Source organism: Lagenorhynchus albirostris, chromosome 9 (genome assembly GCF_949774975.1).
Source record: "Lagenorhynchus albirostris chromosome 9, mLagAlb1.1, whole genome shotgun sequence".
NCBI classification, from domain to species: domain Eukaryota; kingdom Metazoa; phylum Chordata; class Mammalia; order Artiodactyla; family Delphinidae; genus Lagenorhynchus; species Lagenorhynchus albirostris.
The window spans coordinates 39,594,676-39,616,220 of NC_083103.1; the positions used below are offsets into that span (position 1 = coordinate 39,594,676).

Here is a 21,545-nt window from a genome sequence, read left to right on the forward strand (position 1 = left end):
ATTATTTTCCATTTTGCCTGCTTTTTATTTCTTTACCTGCAGAAGAATGTTGATTAATAGTGGTAAGAGTGGACATCCCTTGCCTTGCTCTTCATCTTGGAGGAAAGCATTCAGTAGTTCACTATTAAGTATGATATCCTACAGGTTTTCCTTAAAAGTTCTTTATCAGACTGAGGAAATTCCTATCTATTATTAGTTTCCTGAGAGTTTTTATCATGAATGGGTATTGCATTTTGTCAAAACCATCTTCTGAATCTATTGTGATGATCATGTTTTTTCCCCTTTGTTTTGTTAAATTACATTGCCTGATTTCAAATATTAAATTACTATTACATTTTAACTTAATTTATCCTGAGATAAATCATACTTGGTCATGTTTTATTATCCATTTTACATATTACTGGGTTTAATTTGCTAATATTTTATTAAGAATTTTTGCACTTATGTTCAAATCTCTGTCAGGGTTTGATGTTACTTCATAAAATGAATTTGGGAAGTATTCTTTCTTCCTCTACTTTCTTAGTTTGTGTAAGACTACTATTAGTTTTTCCTTAAATGTTTGGAAGAATTTACCAGTGAATCCATTTGAGATTGGAGTTTCCTTTGTGGGAAGGTTGTTGGCTATAAATTGAATTTCTTTATTAGCTATAGGAGTATTCAGACTTCTTATGTATTCTTGAGTGAATTTTAGCAGTTTGTGTCCTTCAAGGAATTTGTTCTTTTCATCTAAGTTGTCAAATTTATTGGAATTAAGTTATTCACAGTATTTGCTTTCTATCCTTTTAAAGTGAATAGTATCTATAGTGATATCCCCTCTTTCAATCCAAATATTGGTATTTTTGTTTTCCCTTTTTGTAGATCAGTCTCACTAGGGGTTTATCAATTTTATTGATCTTTTCAAATTACCAGTGTTTGGCTTTGTAAATTGTTTCCTATTCACTGATTTCTACTCTTTATCCATTCTGAAAATCTCCAATTTTAACTGGATTATTTAATTCATTTATATTTAATGTAATTATTAATTTTGATGGGATTAAGTCTTGCAATTTGCTATTTTTCTATTTGTTCCCTCAGTTTTTGGCTTTCTGTTATTACTTTTTTTCCTTTTGCTTAATTGAATCCTTTTTCTAAGCTACTATTATGAAAACTTTTTCCTTTTTTTTTTTAGGGCAGTTTAAGTTTCACAGTAAAACTGAGGGAAAGATAGAGATTTCCCATATACTCCCTGCCTTCACACATGCATAGCCTCTTTCATCATCAACATCCCACCAGAGTGGTACACTTGTTATAACTGATGAACCTATGTTGACACATCATAACCACTCCAAATCCATCGTTTATATTAGGGTTCATTCTTGATGTTGTACATTCCTTGGGTTTGGACAAATGTAGAACATGTATCTATCATTATGGTATACAGAGTATTTTCATTGCCCCCCAAATCCTCTGTGTTCACCTATTCATCTCTCCCTCCCCTTTACAACCACTGATCTTTTTACTGTTTCCTTCTGAATCCTCTTTTTAGTCTTCCATTTGAATTACTCTACTGGTGTTTTAGCTATACCTCTTTGTATTTTTTAAAAAATTGTTTTTTCTAGATTCACTGTTCATTCTTAATTTGAATATCCTTACAGTTAAAATTATACTACTACTCAAGCAACATTTAATATTTACTACCTTTGTCCTTTGTGCCAGCCATTTTTCTCATGTGTTTTACCTCTTCATATATTATAAATCCCACGATGCAATGTTGTATTTTGTATTAAATAGTCCCTTGTCTTTTAAAAACATTAAACAATCAGCCGTTTATTATGAAATCCAGAGAAGAAAAAAAATTTCTTAATTTAGTCACGTATTTATCATTTTCAGTGCTCTTCTTTTCTTCCTATATATCTAAGTTTCCATCAGATGTTATTTCTCTTCATCTTGAATAATTTCCTTGAATGTCTCTTTTGGTCTGGGTCTGCAGGTAATGCATTCTCTCAGCTTTTGTCTGAAAGTGTATTTTACATTCATTTTTGAAACATATGTTCATTGGATAAGACTACGTTGATTTTTTTTCTTTTAGCAGTCTAATTATATTCCATAGGCTTCCAGTCTTCATTGTTTCTAATAATCATCAGCCATAATTTGCATTATTGTTTCATTGTATATATTATGTGTCCTTTTTCTCTGGCATTTTCCCTTTGTCTTTGGTTTTCAGCAGTTTGACTAGTGTTTAGGTATGGTTTTCTTTGTATTTATCCTGCCTGCATTTGTCCGAATGTCTTGAACCTATAAGGTGATTTTTCTCACCAGATTCGGGTAATTTTCAGCCCGTGTTTCTTCAAGTAGTTTTCAGTCATGATTCTCTCTCCTCTCTTTCTAGAACTCCAGTTACACTTAGGACAGTATATCGTTTTACGTATTGCAAAGTCTCTGCCTACTTTTACAGCTTTTTTTCTTTCTGTTTTTGAGACTAGCTAATTTCTTTTGATGTATTTTTAAGGTCACTGACCCTTTATTCTGCACTTGAAAATGCTATGAAGTCCATTCAGTGTATTTTCATCTCAAATACGTCTTTCAGTTCTAGAATTTCCCTGTTTCATTTTATAGTTTCATTTCTCTGCTGAGTTCCCCCATTTATGCATTAATTATGATATTATTTTCCTTTATATCCTTGAACATATTTTTAATGGCTACTTTAAAGTCCTTGTTTGCTAATTACACTGTTTGAGCCATTGCAGTTTCTTTCTGTTGATATTTTTTTTCGGGGGGGGGTGTCTCTGGGTCACATTTTCCTGGTTGTTTGCACAACTAATGTTTTTTTTTATTATACACTGTACAGTGTGGATTATAAATTGTAGAGACTCTGGCTTCTATTATCTTCCTCTGTTAAGAATGTTTATTTTTGTGCTAGGAGGCAGTTAAAATACTTGCTGGTCACATTGAACTTGTGGAGGCTTAGTTTTGCACCGTTAGGTAGTGACTGTTTGAGTTTTGTCTTCAGTCCTAAGATGAATCCTTAGTCTTAGCATACAGTCTTTATTCCTAAAGAGTGGTCCCTCTGGGGTTTCAGTGGAAAGCCTGAAGTTTTCATGAATACTTTCTAACTTTGTAGGATTCAAATCCAAATTCTGTTTCCCTTGCAGTGGGCATCAGCTGAAATTTCTGCTCAGAGTTTTCAGATATACAGCCCTGGTTTCCACCAGAATCATTGATGTCATCCCTATACATGTGAAGTTCAGGTATCAGGCACTCAGAAGCCTCAAACTGTCTCTTCTGATACATTAGGCCAAGTAAGACTGACTTTCTGTTTGCATTCTAGCCACTCCATACTACTCAGACTGGGGAGTGTCTTCATGGAAAAACTATGAAAACAGGGGGTTTACTCAGTGACATTTCTTCCTTTCTAAGATTGAATCCTCTCCAGTTTCTTCTTAATTTTGGTAGATCTCAAGTACCTTCAACTGGTTTTTTTTTCATATTTTTTCCAGCAGTTATAATTATTATCTGCTTGAAAGTTAGTCTGATATACGTTATTCTGCCATTACCAGAACTGGATCCCAGAAGATAATCTTTTGTGCTATATTTTACTTATATTACATTCATTCTGTCTGACAAAATGTAAGTTTTAATGGGCCTGTGAGGAGGTATTTATTCACCTTATTTTTCTGTATTCTTTATTGCCAATTCACTGGTAATCATTGAGACTATTCAGTGGTAATTTCTCATTTAGCTTCCATTTTGATCTCTTGTAGAACACATTTGTTCTTGTCACTACCCTGCTTTTTTATAATAAAAACCTTAAAGACTTCTTGGCTTTGAAATCAAGGTACTTAGCAATCTTGCCCCTACTTACTTTACGAATTTAATCTCTTGGTATTCCCCTGTTTTTTTAAAAAAACTCAAGCCATAGCCAGATTCTTTTTATTCCCTAAAACCCTCTGTGCTTTTGTTATAACTCTGTGCCTTTATATTCACACATTCTCCAATCTAGAATGCTTTAACACTCATACCTGCTGGTAAGTTCTTACTGTTCCTTTAAGATACTGCTCAAGCAGTACTTCCTCTCTGAAGCTTCTGTGTTATTCATATCTGTCCATTCCAACAACATTAATAGCTTCCCTTCTCTGCTTGAAATTACCCATGTTAGCACTTACACTGTTTTGTAATTTTCTGTTTATGCATCTGTTTCCCACACTGGACCAAATTCCTTAAAAACAAGTCACATGTGTTATTTATCTTTGTATACTCCATCACAATGCTGGGTACGTCTGAAATTTGTCAGAAGTGTTTGCTGAATTGATGCATAAATAAATGATTCCTAAGCACATTATAGAATTTGCTAGAGTTCCTCCTTAGGGAGAACTTTATATATGCACAAATCCACACAAAACGCTTACTCATTCACTCACATAACCCTTGGCATTTACCCAGAAAGGGGGCCTCTCTAGGATTAGTTCAGGACCATTGCCATAGGCTATGATGGTTAAACTGGCCGCCTTTCCAGCCCACCTGGAAAAACTCAGCTTTCTGTATTCTCTTTCAATCGTCTGAATCACAGATCCCTAAGAAAGTTTTTGCCTTGGCAGTTTCTGTTTTTTCCTCATAGACTATCTTTTTTCATCTAACTGAAAGTTTGCCTTTACACAGACTGTGATATGGGAGATGAAGGATGAATTAAACTCAGGGAAATAGAGAGAGCAGGAATTCCTGGAGTAAAGGGGACCAGTGCTTTCCCTTGTTGCCTAGTGTGGTACTGTTGACCTTCCGTTATTTAGGAATGGTGTTGCTGGTAATTAAAGACTCTTAGGCCAGCTGGAAAGCAGTAGTCTCCAAGTACATAGCTGTAGGTCTAGGCTTCTTCCAACTGCTTTCCATGAGAAGACATATTATGAACATTGAACTCACAAATGATTCCTCTGCTATCAAAAGTAAAAGAATCTGCCTCTTAGAATTATGAGCAATTCTCTAGGATAACTCTGGATTCTGACACAGAGCATTGGCTACTTTAGAATGAATTGCCTCTCCCCCACCGCCCCTTTTTAACTTGATGTTATTTCTGAAAATAAATGAGCAGCATGAAGTCACATTTGATATGTAGATTCTTAAGTTAATTATAGCAGAAAGTCAATTTTAGGCTTCAAATATTCAGATTAATAGCATACCTTTTAAAAATAATTCTATATTATTATATAGAGTTTTCCTTATCTGTTTAAAAGGGATTTCCTAAAATACAATCTCTTTTTAAATTTCTGAGTTTATACACATATATACAGGCATATGTATTTTTATTGCTATAACAATAATTCCCTCACCAGTTTGTTTCATGAAGCAGTTTTGGGAAGTTAAGGGACACTTTCTAAATATTCTTTTGATGTTAGGGCCCCTTTATATTTTCTTAAAATTCTGCCTCTGATCATATATCAGATCCAATTTAAAAGTAGCTTCAAAACTTTTGATCTCTCTGGATAAGTCTCTTCTTCTTCCTAAATCTTGGTTCATTAATACAACATTTCTAGTTTTAACTTGGAATGTCCCATTCATTTTGCAGTTGACTCTGCTTGGGAGAGAGAAAAGGAGACAAGAAAACAAGATGTGCATACACCCTGGTGTTTTCTATTTTCCCTTAATTCACATTTTTATACTATGTACTGTGCTTGAATTTCTCAATTTCTGGGTGTATTTCTTGTGAGAATAGAGATCTGCTGTGTAATTAATTCAGTGTCAGTCAGTGTCATGTAAATAATATGTACTATGGGAGGACAGACAAGGTCAGTGTAGGACAGTTGGTAGGGTGGGACCTGAACTCTATACCTTGGAGAGGGTGGAATTTAGTCAGGTAGAAGTGAGTAGGAAGGATATGTTAAGACTACAGTATGGAATGAGAGGGAGAGAGATTGGGTTAGGTTTGGACATGTCTGGGAGTATCAATTGGTATGGAGTAGAAGATCTACTAAAACCAGAGTCTAAAAATCTACGATGATCAGTCTGTAGGAGATTAAAACTGCCTGTTAACAATGAAATACAACTTGTAAGTGAACAAATAAATGGAAGCTGGCTATTTGGTGTTGCTAGAGGTGAAGAAAAGCTATGACAGTAAAAGCAGATCTCAAATGTTAATCACCTGTAGCAAAGTAGTTAACTTAGAATAATATTGAAATGTTTTTGCATCTGACAGTCTCCACAAGCCTGTCTCCTTTTATATGTATGCATGCAAGTATATAAATTGCTGAATTCATGTCAGTTGTAAAGTAATGGCACTGAGGGCATCATAAATTACTATGGTGATCCTCAGGAGAAGACACTGTCGTATCTGAATGAGTGTTTCACTTCCAGAGTAATGTATGCCTTCGTCTGGCCCAGCAGTCAGCATATTGCCCTGTGTTGATGGATATTGTCAGCTGGAAGCTACACTACATTTCACTGCACAATAAACATGGCTGTCAAACCCATATAAAGTGAAATCAATTTATCCTGTATGGTCAGTGCATTTTAAATGAAATTAATGTACTGTGGGTATGGTGGCGAAAAGGTAGCATATTAGTTATGCATCTTGGGATCTGAGACTTTTCATGTAAGGGATCATTCTGTCTAGTCAGCCTAAAAGAAAGGCTGTTTATAAAATATTTTATTTTGCATGGTCTTCAGAAAGGGGCCCCTCTGCCCTTCTTCATGTTTAGAAAAGAATTGACAGTATTAGCCAGTTCAGCCCTTTTATTCTGTCTTTTGTTTGCAATAAATGATGACCATATTTGCCAAATAATAGTGCACTTTAATGTTCTAATTTATTCCTAGCTCTGACACAAACAAATTTCTACTTCATCAAGGTAGCTAGAAATAGAGTAGAAGGGCAGAGATGGATTGGATCATGTTGTTCCTGTATAATCACTCCACTGAGCTGAAAGGATTTACTTTTTCCAAAATGTAGAGATGTAGGTTTTAATGCATATTTTGCTTCTAAACTTTTGGGAGTAGGCTTTCCTGTTTATGCAGTAGAAGCCCTGGCTGAGGCCATCAGTCCAACTTTACATTTAACTATAGGGGTTCTCAATCTATAGGGAGATATATAGTAGTTGCCACCTGTAAAGCACCCATCAGTGTATCATGCTGGTAGGGGGTATGAAAGCAAGCAAGAGCTATGTTCATTCATTGATTCATTTATTCAACCATTCATTAACTGAATGTATTTTACTAACTGAAACTCTGGATGCCATGTGCTTTATTGGAACCTAGGGATACAGCAGTGAAGGAGAGCCAGTTCCTGCCATATCCTCAAGAAGGTTTCAATCTAGTAGGTTACTATGGTCACTTCTTTGGAAACTATAAAATATCAGGAATTTAGACTTAGTTTCATAGGGGATGTTAAAGAACTACGCTCACACAGCAGAAAAATAGATCAGGACCCTTGAAATGACTGCCTTTTAGTCCACTAGTTTTGCATATGAGTTGAAAACTGAACAGTCCTTTACTTAATAAGTATTTGAGTATCTATTACATGGAAAATCCTGGGGATACAAAAATGAGTGCAACATAAACACTAACTTTAGGGGTCTCATATTCCTGGGGATGGAATGGAAATATTAGAGAGAGATAGCCACATAAGCAAGTAATTTCTTTGGAGCATGTAACATTAAAAGAAAGAGGAATGAATGCACCCTGGGAGGCATCATTGCAAATGCCCTTCCTTTGGCTTGAATTACCCTTCCCATCGTCTTTACTGCCCCCCCCATTCACGTGCTAATTCCTATTCATCCTCCAAGACTCAGCTTAGATGTCACCTCTCCTAGGAGGCATTAGCTCACTGTCCCGTCTGCTGGCACCCTCTTGATGCCCTGTTTACTTCAATATTAGGGCACTTACCATACACTCTGTTACAATTGTCTGTTTGGGGTCTGTCTCCTCCCTGAACTGTGAGCTCCTTTAAAAGCAGGTGCTGTTTTATTCACTTTTGTATACCTAGCACCTGGCATAAAGCCTAACTCATAGTAATTGCTCAGTTAATAGTTATCATTGAATTACTAATTAATTCATGCAACACACAACATTTGAATAGGCCTTAAAGAATGAGTGGGATTTAGCATGAAGAAGTAGGAGAAGGGGCTTCCAGGCAGTGAGGGGAGCACTGGCCAAGGCACAGTATTGTGAAAGAGAGTGCTATTGGGGGTAAGAGATAGTTTGAAGTGGCTACAGTGTTTGGCAAATGAGGCTAAAATGATAGGTAAGAGCCTGCTTTGAAGGGAGAAATCACGCAGGAAAGGTTACCTGGAATTGATTGTGGTAAAAATGTACTAGGTATATAAAAACATGCAAAATTAATTCCACCCAGTGTGTCTTTGAGGCCTACCTCAGAAGAGCCTGTAGAACCGTCATCTAAAACTGTCTTCTGCTTCCAAGAGTTCATTTAAAAAGAAGAGAAGGGCCTAGGGAAAACAGCTGAACCAGGTGGCCAGCTATGTTAACAGTCTCCAGATAATAATGCTTTGCACCCATCTTGTTCTTCCTGCCCTGACATTACAGGAAGTAAAGCAATGAATGGCTCTGCAGCTAAACTACAGCAGTATTATTGTTGGCCAACAGGAGGTGCCACTGTGGCTGAAGCACGAGTCTACAGGGATGCCCGTGGCCGGGCCAGCAGTGAGCCACACATCAAGCGACCAATGAATGCATTCATGGTTTGGGCCAAGGATGAGAGGAGGAAAATCCTTCAGGCCTTTCCTGACATGCATAACTCCAACATTAGCAAAATCTTAGGTGAGTGCAGCCGCTGATGCTGATCTTCTAACGAGTGGAAAGAAGGGGCCTAATGTGACACCTAAGGGAGACTGTGGTTTGCAGAAGTTAGGTGGAGCTCAGCAAGCTGCCCCAGGAGACTGTCATCATCTCTGCATTTCCCACCCTGCACCGGAGCCTTTAGGTTTAGGAGTTAGTACATCCACCAGGTGCCAGGGCAGGACTGACTAAACACTTGTTTTAGAGACAAAACTGTCTATTGTATGTGTTAATAGGACAACTCTGAGAGGTCACTGCAAAATAAGAATCATGGAGACAAGCTTTATCTCCTTTTCTTAATTCAGTCTTTTAAAATTCGTAAGTTGCTGTGAAACGCTGGGAACACTCATAGACCCTACGGTTTTCTGCTTTAGAATTCTTGGGCTCATATGTCCCTCTGAAAGAACTCACCAAGGGCTAGGGGTGAGCCCCCAAATAGTGTGAAATTTATGGAGTGTAGAACAGTGCCTCTAATGATAACTTTAAAACTTGTAAAATAAAACTACATTTACTTTAATAAGATATGACTAGTTCAAATTTCATAGCAGTGAGTTGAACACAGAGACCACAGGGCAGAGGCCCATTTTGTGGTAACTTGCCAGAGTGATTCTCCCGTTTCTCCGGATTAAACTCAAGCCTTGTTCTATTAGTGTAAAGCTTGCCTAGTGCAGATTATACAGTTTGGAACTATTGTGCTTAACATATTGAACGTATTTTATTCAACATGCAGCATTACAGTCAACATGTTTCCTCTTTAAAAAGAAAAAACACAGAAGGCACTGTTCTATTTAAGCTGTCACGATGTGACAAAATCTCAAAGGCAGCCGTTTAAGAAGCCGAAAAACATTAGAGACTTAAACTGTGGTTTTCATTTTTTAAATGTTTTGTTCAAAAGCAATAAATATTTAACCTGAGTAAATATCAGTGATCTGGACATACACAAATACACATGTTTTATCACTGTATAAATAATTTAACTTGATTCTGAGACATTTTGAGGCAGCGACCCCTAAGAAAATTTTAAAGATACGTGAGATCAAATAGTGTTGAAATGTTAAAATACAAGTTTTTCCTTTTTTTCTTTTTGACTTTTGAATTTCAAGATGGATACTAACTGTCATTACAGTTAAGTGGGGTTTTATTTTTAGAGTTTCAGAGATACACATAGGGGCATTATTCTTATAAATTTAAATACCTTTCAAACCAAAATGGTCCTAATATTTATATTAAAATTTTTTCTAATTAATAGACACTCAAAAGAAAATCATTATTTCCCTGTCCCTAAATTTTGATATCTAACTTGGAAATTTTCCCCTTTTTGCCATTTTATTAGCAGTATGAGTAAGCTCTCCAATGGGCACAGAACCTCTCTGTTTCCATTTTGGCATCTGTGGGGAATCTATATTATTGGTGTGCATTCGTGAAAAAAATTAAGAGTATAGTAAGTATATTCATTAAAATGTAAACTTTTAAGCACAAGAATTTTAAGAGCACCAAAAACCTTAACTGGGACTCTAAGCTGCTGGGAGCCAGCCGAACACAGAGAAGCCTGTCCGTGTAGACTCTCTACACAACTTTTGCACAACAATCAGGAGAAACAGGAATGGATGTGCTATTAAAACAGACCAGGATATTGCTGGCTGCATAGAATATTTGTACAACTTTTCCATTTGTTTATGTATGAAAAATCTCCACTGAAGAATAGCTGACATCCAGTCAGCACAGCTGTTACCGCTTTATTCACCAGCGAGACACAAAAATGCAATTTGATACACGTAAAAAAACACATCCCTTCTTCGTCAAGTGTTTAGATAATTCTTTATAAACAATATTAGAGAAGTGAATACTTTTCCTTCTTCCTGTATAAACCATATTAAAAATTTTTGTACTTTCATTGGTATGGCTTTGAATGAATGTTTATAGTACTTGAAAATGGTATATATGTATATATATATATGTGTGTGTGTATATATATATATATGTATATATATATATAATTCCACTGTACCTTCCGGTTCTAAAGCTATAACTTCTTAAGTAGAGTGTAGACTTTTAATTACCCTAGGCCAGGGGATACAGTGTGCACCTTAGGTTTTTATATTTGGAAGAATATCGACATCTAACATCTTATCAAAGGACAGCTTCACTAAAGATGCTTGGAGTGTGGGAGATGTTTGAATTTCTGGAACCAAGAGAGTTTTTCCTGAGAATTCTGTCATACTCCAAAGTATACTTAGGAAGTCTAGGTTTTTAACCCTAGGCAGATGGATGGGGAAACAACCTTGGTGTAGGAGACGATCTTAAGAAGCAAAGACGTGTTTTAAAACAATATACTTATGGTAGCATCAGCTTTAAGTTATTGAGGGAAATAATATAATAAATGTATCACATCCAAATTATTCTTTGCTCTATAGTCTAAAACACTAGTTGTGTGGCTCGATGGTATGTGGTAATAGGAGCTACCCAGAGCACAGGTGAATGAAGTGGTGGGAAGGTATATCTAGTTATTTGCCAGGAGTATGTTGTATGTTGCCTTGACCACTTGGGTACTTAAGGCTATTTTTGTGTCTAGGGTCTCGCTGGAAATCCATGTCCAACCAAGAGAAGCAACCTTATTATGAGGAGCAGGCCCGGCTAAGCAAGATCCACTTAGAGAAGTACCCGAACTATAAATACAAACCTCGACCGAAACGCACCTGCATTGTTGATGGCAAAAAGCTCCGGATTGGGGAGTATAAGCAACTGATGAGATCTCGGAGACAGGAGATGAGGCAGTTCTTTACCGTGGGGTAAGTGTTCCTGCATTTAACCACCTGGGCTTTCCTGTGGTAAGAAACCACAGGATGGCTACTGGCAGTGTTTGGGGGAAGGAGATTAGGGAAGGGAAGAGGTTGTGACACACCGAAGGGGCCTGTCACAAGCGCACAGCCTTGCAGCATGGCTTCTGCTCAAATCAAAACAAACAGGCAACAGATCACTCCCAACTGATAACCCCTTTCATTGTCTCTCAAAGTAATCTAGGATGTCCAGTGCCCACACACAAAGTTTCTGGTAGTTTATTTAAGCAGACACACAGGGAGAAAAAAAGAGTAAAAACTAACCTTAAGAAATCCCCAGAAGCTTTCTAGCTTCTCTGGGTGGTGCTTCTGACTCTAATCACAATAGTCTGCTTTTGTTGTGGGATTTACCACAAGATAATTGGCCTTGACATTGGTTAGAGGACCTCATTTTTGGCATAAGATCCAGAACTCCTGTTGCAGTAAATTATTCTGTGGTAGAAGCAGTAACAATGTGGATTTTCTTGCTTAAATCAGAAACTAGACATGTTTTTGATATCTTCAAGTCTGATTTCTTGTCATTTTGTTTAAAAATTAGGTAATAGATTTCTGGTATAAATTTCCACTTGGCTGACTGGCTGTCTGCACTCGAAAGAGGCCTCTTGTAACCACAGTGGTCAGCAGAGCGGGGTGCAGATGTCTGTAGGTTCCAGCACACTCAGACCTAGCAGCACAGGGGTGGCAAACCAGAGGGCCGTCTGGAGGCAGTGGCCTGAGGCAGCTGGCATCAGACTGGGGAGACACTTGGGAAAGGGCTTGAGAGAGAGAAGTGGAGGAAGCAAAAAGGAAGCTGTGTTCACTGTTAACTGGAAGGGGAATTGAGGAGCTGTGCTGTGCCAGGGAAACAAGAAAGCTTCACTTGGAGGTGAAGAAAAGAGATGCCTTAAAGGAGGAGTAAAGAACATTTATTTTTAAGGACACTCAGAAAATAACCTCATGAAACACAAGGCTGGTTTCAGAAGCATGTGTTTAAAAACATACAACTAATTTGGAAAAGTAAATAGTCAGAATACAAAAAAAAAAAAAAAAGGCCAATGAGAGCAGTCTGGGTCACTATACAATACACTAGAGTGTTCTGGGGAGGAGCATCGGCTTCTGCGTTTGACCACTGAGTTTGAGACGCTGTGCGACCTATTTGGGCAAGTTATTTAACTTTTCTAAGCTTCTGTTTTCTCATGTGTGAAGTGAAACGAATAATAGTACCTATCTCTAACGATTGTTGAGAGGATTCAATGAGGCAGTGCTTTTAAAAGTACTTTGTATAATGCTTAGTACAATATCAATAAAGGTGAATTCCTGTCATTATTATTACTATTAAATATGGATTTGCTATCAGAGTAAAACTATATTTTATATCACACTAGATAATCAATGAATTTCTTTACACTATGGCAGAACCTTTTCGAGGTAAAGTGAGGCTTAAATCACTTCGTTATTTGGGGATCCCAGTGTATTAACAGCTGAAGACATGCCAAAATAGGATATCAAATTCTTCTATGTTACAAATGTTTGCATTTTAAAAAGTAATGCCTTTAACACCAAAAGTACAATACAATATAATTGGGCTACTCACATGTTAATTAGAGAATTTATTAAATATACCAAGTCACAGTGTACTCTAGGAAGTATAGTTGTAGGTAACAAAATATAAATTTAAGACTGTGTAATGTCTTCTTTTAATCCTGTTAGTCTATCTCTGAAAAGGTATATAGTCACTTTTGAGCGGAGAATCAAAAGTTTAAATTTGAGATGTTTTGTCATTCCCACCCTTCTCTCAGTCATGTCCCCTGTGTTGCATAGTGGGTCTCTTTTGCCATAGTCTGGAAGATTATCAAAGGTACCATTTTAGTTCCCTGATACTTATTTGAAAATATGAGATGCAGTAATTCTATTTAATTTAGTCCTCTTTACCAAAGGGAACATTGATACCAGCTCTGGACCGAAATACCTCAACACATAACAATGCATGTAAAATGAAACTCTAAAACAACTCAATAGCATCTACCACTTATTGAATGCCTACTGTATACGAGGTGTTTTAGGTATACAAAGTATATAATCCTCTAAATAAGATAAAGAAATGGAAGCTTCAAGAGGTCCTACGGCTACTGAAAGGGGAGCAAGAGCAAAGGATTAAATCAGGTCTCTGCCTCTGTCATGCCAAATGACTGAGGAATTGTCTTCACAACATTGCTTCAAAATATGCCTCAGAGTCCTATTCTGCACAGTTGTGAGTATGACTGTGCCATTTGAGGAAGAGCTCCTAGAACCTAGAGAAAATAAGGTCTTTTGTTGTGGTATACAGTAGCATAAAAGGAGCTTGGAAATTTAGAGACTAAGGATTCTGATGGCGTAGAGGTCCTTTGTGGAAGCCTCATTTTAGACTGTGGAATAGGGCTATGGATGTGCAGGCAATGGCCAGAATATCTTACTCTTAAATCTCCAGTGCTCAGTATTCTCCTCTGCCCAGTTTTGATAATACTTGCTACATAAAGCCAGGTATTATTTCCACTTAAGGATTCGTATTTTCTTTTAAGTAGTTGTATTTGATAGATTATTAACTCCCTGGGATTCATCTTTGCAAACTGATCTTCATTAGATACGAGGTTATTTACAAGAGGGAAAGACAAACAAGAAATTCAAAGATTGCTATTGACTTCTTGAGGGAATGGGGGTGAGATCAATTTTTATAGCTGATTTTGAAAAGACGTGCATAACTTTCAAGCCAATAAAATTACATATATTGCTCAACATTGTCATACATTTTACTGATGATACAACTGGAAATTCAGTGAGTTAGGTTTTTTTTTACTTAGCTATTATGAAATGAATTTATCAGTATATAAAATGGAGTAATATTAGCTCTAGCCTTGGATTTAACCCCTTCAATTGATAGGTTAAGTATCAGAGTTCTATAATAATCCTGATAGGAGTACTATTAATGTTAAGATGATACTTATTAGGGTACATATAGCTACAACATTGTCTTTTCCCAAAGAACTATGGCCAAATGTAATCTATTTCCAATTTATTTAAAGCGTATTCAGTAATTTACGTGTGAACTAATAGAGAATTATGCAGATACTAAAAACTATTAAAATTTGGGGCTACTTTTTAAGTAACAATAATGGTAAATTATTGAATACTTACTTATGCTGAGTGAATTATACAGATTATTGCAGATACAACAAACTTATAAGATAGGCACTATCATCTTCTCTATGAGGTTGAAAAACACAATATTCAGAGATGTTAAATAATTTGTCCAAGTCCACACAGCTAGTAAATAGCAGAGCTGAGATTTAGACCAGGCTTATGTGAAACATATTTCCTTTTCACCCTTACACATACCTCTCAATTAGAGCCTACAAATTTCTTAGAGGCTGTATAGTGTAGTGGTTAAGAATGTCAATTCTGGAGCCAGACTGTTCTGGCTCAAATACTAGCTCTGCTTCTTCCTGGCTCTAGGAACTAGTGCACAGCAATTCTTATTCCTCTGAACTCTCCACTTGCCCTTGGGAAACTTATTTAAACTCTGTGTACCTCAGTTTCCTCATATGTAAAATGGGGATGACAGTAATACCTACAACATCAGACCTTTCTGAAGATTGAATAACTTAATGTATCTAAAGTGCTTGGAACAATGTCTGGCATATAGTAAGTCCCAAATTAGAGTAAATATTATTATCCTAGAGAAATGATGTTATGTGTCAGGTATATATTTCATATTATAAAGAATTATGTTCTCCTGCATTGTGGTATAAGTGATTTGAACATTTGCCATTTTGATCTTAATCTCAAAGAGGTTGAATAAAACCTATAAGATACTTACAAATTTAACTGAGTAGCATAGACTAGACATGCTATTTTTAGCATTGTCCTGTAGAGAAAGCCAGATTAGAATCTCTAATAGGTAATGTAAAAAGATGTGCAATTTATAGGTTTAATCTCCTAATGAAGCAAACTTCATTGCCTTCATTTATAGATACTGTAAAGGATCAGCAAACAGGAGCTTTGACAACATAAATAAATAGTTCCATTGCAATTGGCAAAGCTAGACTATACTCCAGGACTCTTCTTGTGATTTGGAAACCATGCAACAATGCTGGACTATCAGGAACAGCTCAAACTCTTTACTTGGGCTGGGAGGGAGGGTTCTTAGCCATCTCTACTCATATCAGCTGCATGCGTGTACTTTTACAAATATCTACAACTTTTGTTTTGATGTGCACATTCATTATTTGTAAAGTCCAGTTCTTGCCAGCTATCCCTGTTTGTGAAATCTGCAGTGTTTGAATTTTGACTTTGCAATTGATCTGTAAAGGAAGGAAAAATGCTTTTTAGGAAAGTAACTTCCGATAGACAAAGCTTGAGCCTGCTGGCCAGATTTTCCATTTTGTTAATTGATTAGTCAGTCAGTTGGTAAGGGCCTATTTGAAACCAGCTGTGTGCCTAGTACTGTACTAAATTAATATAGTACATGAGGTATTAATTCTGTACACAGTGAGCTTTCAGAGAATGCTATAGTCAGAGAATCCAGACATATACATGAATAGGTTAGCAAATAATAGTTTGTTATACACACATGCACACACAGAATACATTGCATAGTGCTCCACATAATGTATAATGGAATACTAATTTTGATTATATAGACAAGAGCAAGTAAAGCTCTGAGGGAGGGAGATTCCTATGCATTAGGGCCACGCGTAGGCCATTCTTGAGGAAGGGGACTTGAGGTTTGGGTAGAGTCAGGCTGGTGGAAAGTACAGGTAAAGATTCCTATTTTAGCATGAAGGAGAGCATGAACAAATGGGGGAAATGTGAAAATGTTCAAAAATAAATAAGGAGGCTATCCTAGGAATTTTTTCTGGCAGTAAGAAAAGTAAAATATGTAGGGTGGAATAATATTTTGGAAACCCTTGAAAGCCAAATTTCTTCAATTATAATTACCTATGCTCACTTCATTTTTTTAGTCTCTTTTTATGCTGATAATGACAACGAGAGCAAGACCAACATGACAGTTAGCTTATGATTCTGCATCCACAGAATCAGTGGTCACATAGAAGGGGCCTCAGAAGTCATGTCCTTCATAGCCAGCCACTGTAGGAGTCCTTTCTAAGTTTAGCTTGAACTCTTTCTTTGAGGGCTAGAGAGCTCACCACTTTTCAAGGGAGCTAGTTTCTTTGTGGAACACTTCCTAATGCTAGAAAGTTCTTTCTTCTTAAGTAGGCCATACTCTGCCTTTCTGCTACTTTGTAGATAGGTTCTGATCCTCTTCTTTGGTCACTTCTGGAACAAATCTCTTACTTTTTTGTGAAGAAAATCATTCAAGCATTTAAAGATGATTATATTCACATTCCTTCTCCACTACCCTCTCTCTTATATATCTAAGCTCATTATATCTTTTCTTTTGTAGAACAGGTTACCCAGACTTTTCATTTGTTTTCCTTCTCATTCACTAGTTCATTCTCTCATTCCATGTATCCAACAGATTTTTGTTGATTGCTTCCTATGTCCCAGGCACTGCTTAAGCTCTGGGACTACATCAGTGAAAAATCCTATCTTCATGAAGCTTCCATTCTAGTGGGGGATGTCAGACAATGAATGAGTAAATGAACGAATAAATAAATAAATATCAAATAATAATAAATGCCTTAGAACAAACTAAAGGAGGGAAAGGGGTAGGGAGTTTTAGAGGATGGATTGCAATTTTAAACTGAGTGGCTATAGAAAACCTCACTGAGAAGATTAACTTGAGCAAAGACCTGAGGAGGTGAGGGAGCTAGCCATGCAGATATCTGGGAGAACTAGGCAGAGAGAACAGCAATTGCAAAGATCTCGAGGAGAGGTTGCGCCTGGCTTGTTCAAGAAATAATGAGGCCAGAGCAATAGGAGCAGAATGAGTAGGTGGGATGAGTACTAGATTTCAGAGGTAGTAGAGAGCCACATGCTGAAAGGACTTATTGGCCATTGTGAAGACTTTGAATTTGAATCTGGGTCAGATGGAAAGATATTGAAGAGTTATAATCAGAAGAGTATTGTGATCTGACTTAGGTTTTAAAAAGATCACTCTATCTACTATGTTGAAATATTGTCTGAAGGGGATGTGCCCTGAACTAAGGAGGCAGGCTCTTACAGTAAACCAGATTAACATTGGTGGTGGCTTGAACCAGGTTTGTAGAGGTACAGGTGGCAAAAGTGGAGGGATTTTGGATATGATCCTGAGAGTGAACCAGTAGGATTTGCTGATGGATTGGATATAGGGATATAGGATTGGCCCCAGCAGTCAGAAAGATGAAGTAATCATTAACCAAGATCTGAAAGGCCATGAGAGGAGCCCAGTACATGGGAGAATGATCAGGAGTTCAGTTTTGCACCTTTATTTATCTCTCAGGCTTATTGTGAGGATTAAAGGAGATAATGTGGAAACATCTAAGCATTGTCCATAGCACATAATAAGAGGTCAATTCAAATTTATTTAATATATATAGATATTTTGATTTTAAAATACTGCAAAAAATGACCATCTATTCTTTGCAAAAAGAAAATGTCCTTCATGAAAAGAAAATGTATCATTTGATAGTTTGCATATGGTATGTAGAATTTATATTATAGATTAGCTCACCATATTGGGAAATCTGTAAAATGGGTTAATAGTGCAGTAAAAGTTTTCACTCGACACTCATTACGTGATTAAGGCAAAAATATTTTTATTGCAATTATCCAAATTCAGTAAAATATTTAATGAGGCTCTTACTGCCTTGGGTAGGTTAGCATAAAATTTAATTTGTGTTAATTTGCCCAAAACTTAGGAAGCAAGAAGTATACTGTTTTTAGAATTTGATTCTATGAAAGCAAAAATGGTATCTTATCAGATGTTTCTATACATAGATTTAGATTCCTCTATCATCTTCTTTGGGGCAATCAAAAAAATAACCACGAGCATCATAGAAAATGCATCAATATCAGGCACGTAGTATCAACTGGATACCTACAGGCTCTATAGAAATCAGGAATTTTTATGGGATATAGTGAGCATAGTGTATCTGTATATTGAATATCTAGGAAGGAAAGAGTGATGGAATTCAAGTCAGGTGACCTAGGTTCAAATCCCAGCAGTGGTGCTTATTGAATGCAGGACCTTAAGCAAGGCCTCATTTTCTTCATCTGAAAACTGGGCATAATAATACCTCATGGGGTTGCCATGTTAACTGAATGAGGTAATATATATGTAAATATTTATATATTATGTTAGTCAAAGGTTAAGGCATCATTATTATGCCTCCTAGTGTTTGAAAGAGGTTGTTAAAAATAGCATTATCAGATATCCCACAGTGTGATTCTAGGCCATTTCCATCATTTCTCCTTCTACCAGGCTGGAAGGCATGCAGACATTTTTGAGAAGTTATGCTCCTTCAGGACGTGTCAAAGAATAGCTGGTAACTAAGCTAGCTCTTCACAAATTCAGCGTATTTTGCTTTTAGATTGAGGTGGATAAAAGTTTCAATGTAGGGGGGGTCAATAAGAATGCTTCAAGTGATGGACTGACCTGAGGCCAAGTATTAACAGGTGGAAGGACTTTCCAGGACTTCCCTGACCCCAGCTTTTATAAATAGATGGAAACTGAGGCTCAGAAAAGAGAGTTACAATGACATTTTGAGGTGAATTAATAATACTGTACATAGAGATTGAGAAACACTTGGTGAATATTGCATCCGGGAGAATATTGTTTCAGTCCTAGTCTTTGAGCTAGGTAGTAGGTCTTCCATTCTTTCAACCAGTTACAATGCCTCAAGGGAAACTGAGAGACAGATAGCCATGTCTCCCTGCAGAGGGAGAGTCTGCCCTTTGTAAAGGGTCTGGTAAGTTTATTTGAACTAGAGTGTCATGACGATGGACTGAGCTGGTGTGACCATGCCCTGGCACCCGCTGGGATCTAGGATGAGGCAGCGTGTTATTCTGTTAAGTGGTGGAGCTTTCACTGTTCTTCACTCCTGACTCCTCCAACCCCAGCTCCAGCCCAGGGCCACAGGACTAACGACATCCAAGATGATCCTTTCATAATTAGGAAGTAGAAGCTTCAAGGAGCTTCCCTACAAGTTCAGCCACGGAAATAAGTAGACATTTACACGGATACCAAATACACGCTTTGCCGAATCTGACTCTGGGATATACTGGATCCTTTCTCATCTTGATCTTTCCTTTGTACAGTTCTCAGACCAAGGTGAAGACACAAACCTGCTTAACAGTATCATTATAGTATGTCTCATATTACCAGCCTATTTTTTTGTCATGTCCTGGGAGATCTTAAAAAATGATCTCACATGTAACTTTGTGGAATTAACTATAGTATTTGTTCCAAATGCCAAGGGGTTATCAGAGCTTTGCTTTCATGTTGCAAAGCCATGGATAAATTGCTCCATTGTTGCTTAACACCAATCACATCATCAGGGAGATTTGCAGGACTCCTCCAGGAAACACCTTTGTCACATTTTGTCATTTGCTTAGAATTTCAAACAGAGCCCCCTTTTAGAATGTGTGAGGGGTGAATTCCGATGCCACACGGAAGAACATACGTATATAGATATTTCCCTCTGTTTTATTTTATTTTTTGAATCTATACAGGCAGCAGCCTCAGATTCCAATCACCACAGGAACAGGTGTTGTGTATCCTGGTGCTATTACTATGGCAACTACCACACCATCACCTCAGATGACATCTGACTGCTCTAGCACCTCCGCCAGTCCAGAGCCCAGCCTCCCGGTCATCCAGAGCACTTATGGAATGAAGACAGACGGCGGAAGCCTAGCTGGAAATGAAATGATTAATGGAGAGGATGAGATGGAAATGTATGACGACTATGAAGATGATCCCAAATCAGACTATAGCAGTGAAAATGAAGCCCCGGAAGCTGTCAGTGCCAACTGAGGAGTGTTTGTTTGCTGAATTAAAATACTCTGACATTTCACCTCCCCTCCCCCAACAGAAAAGTTCTTAAAGAGCCCGCATGCATTTGTGGCTCCACAATTACATCAGCAGAATGGTCTTAATTGTTTCGTAAAGCGTGAGACAGATTAAGTTTTCCCAGATTTTTCATGAACTTGAGTTTTTTGTCGTTATTGTTATTGTTGTTGTTGTTTTTTAATTTAGGTGAAGACATATTAAATATGAGACACCAGGACTTGAAAACTTATCTCAACCCATAGCTGTCTTACAAGTCTTATATTTTGTCTTACTTTTTTTCTTTTGGATGTTGATAAAGGTTTAAGTTACTGTTTTAGATGGGGTTAAACATTCTCACTCAGGTATGCTGTGCCAGCCTACAAGTTGTGAATGTGTTTTTATTCTGAATTATTTTAGAAAACAACTGAGAATTTCATATTGTGAAACAGAACAAGTCCACGGCGTGTGCAGCTGCATGTAGAGCATATTCAAAAGGCCTCAGAATTCCATTTTTCCATGTGTAGAGTTAAACTTTGAATGTGCCAAACTTTTTCATAACTTTTGAATCTTAATATTTTGAAAGTCTTAAAGGAGACACTGCAAAGTCTTAGACAATCTTTGGCATCTTAAAATAAAATAGCAAACCACACTTTTTTTTTTTCAGAAAATGGTGAAGTACTCAGGAATCTGGAGACAAGATATTGTAAGGAATGAACAAGGTTGCCACAGTGCATGTACCCAATTGTGTTTGCCTCTTGACGTGCCATCAGTGTGTGACGTGGTACGACGTCCACGCACCAGAGCGATCACCACACCAGATACCGACATGGTGGTCTTCTCTGCCTGAGACCACCTCTCACTACATCCATTATCCCTTTGCCTTTAACCCTGACATTCAGTCTTAACACATTTTCTCTTAAATAATTTATTCATTCCAGAATGTCAAGGGTCCACTTACTATTTATTTAAAAAAAATTGTTGGTGGCATTAATTTAATAATTCTTTTT

At 37.1% G+C, this 21,545-nt stretch overlaps 1 protein-coding gene across 1 annotated transcript in view; it reads left to right on the forward strand.

Annotated features, from left to right (window-relative positions):
* The window catches only part of SOX6 (SRY-box transcription factor 6), a 623,498-nt gene extending 602,775 nt beyond the window's left edge, over positions 1 to 20,723 (forward strand). The window contains exons 16-18 of the mRNA XM_060157776.1: positions 8,503 to 8,736; positions 11,327 to 11,543; positions 20,220 to 20,723. Coding sequence (XP_060013759.1) covers positions 8,503 to 8,736; positions 11,327 to 11,543; positions 20,220 to 20,523 — 755 coding nt within the window. The 3' untranslated portion in view covers positions 20,524 to 20,723. The remainder of the gene's footprint in view (positions 1 to 8,502; positions 8,737 to 11,326; positions 11,544 to 20,219) is intronic.
* Positions 20,724 to 21,545: the final 822 nt, after the last annotated feature.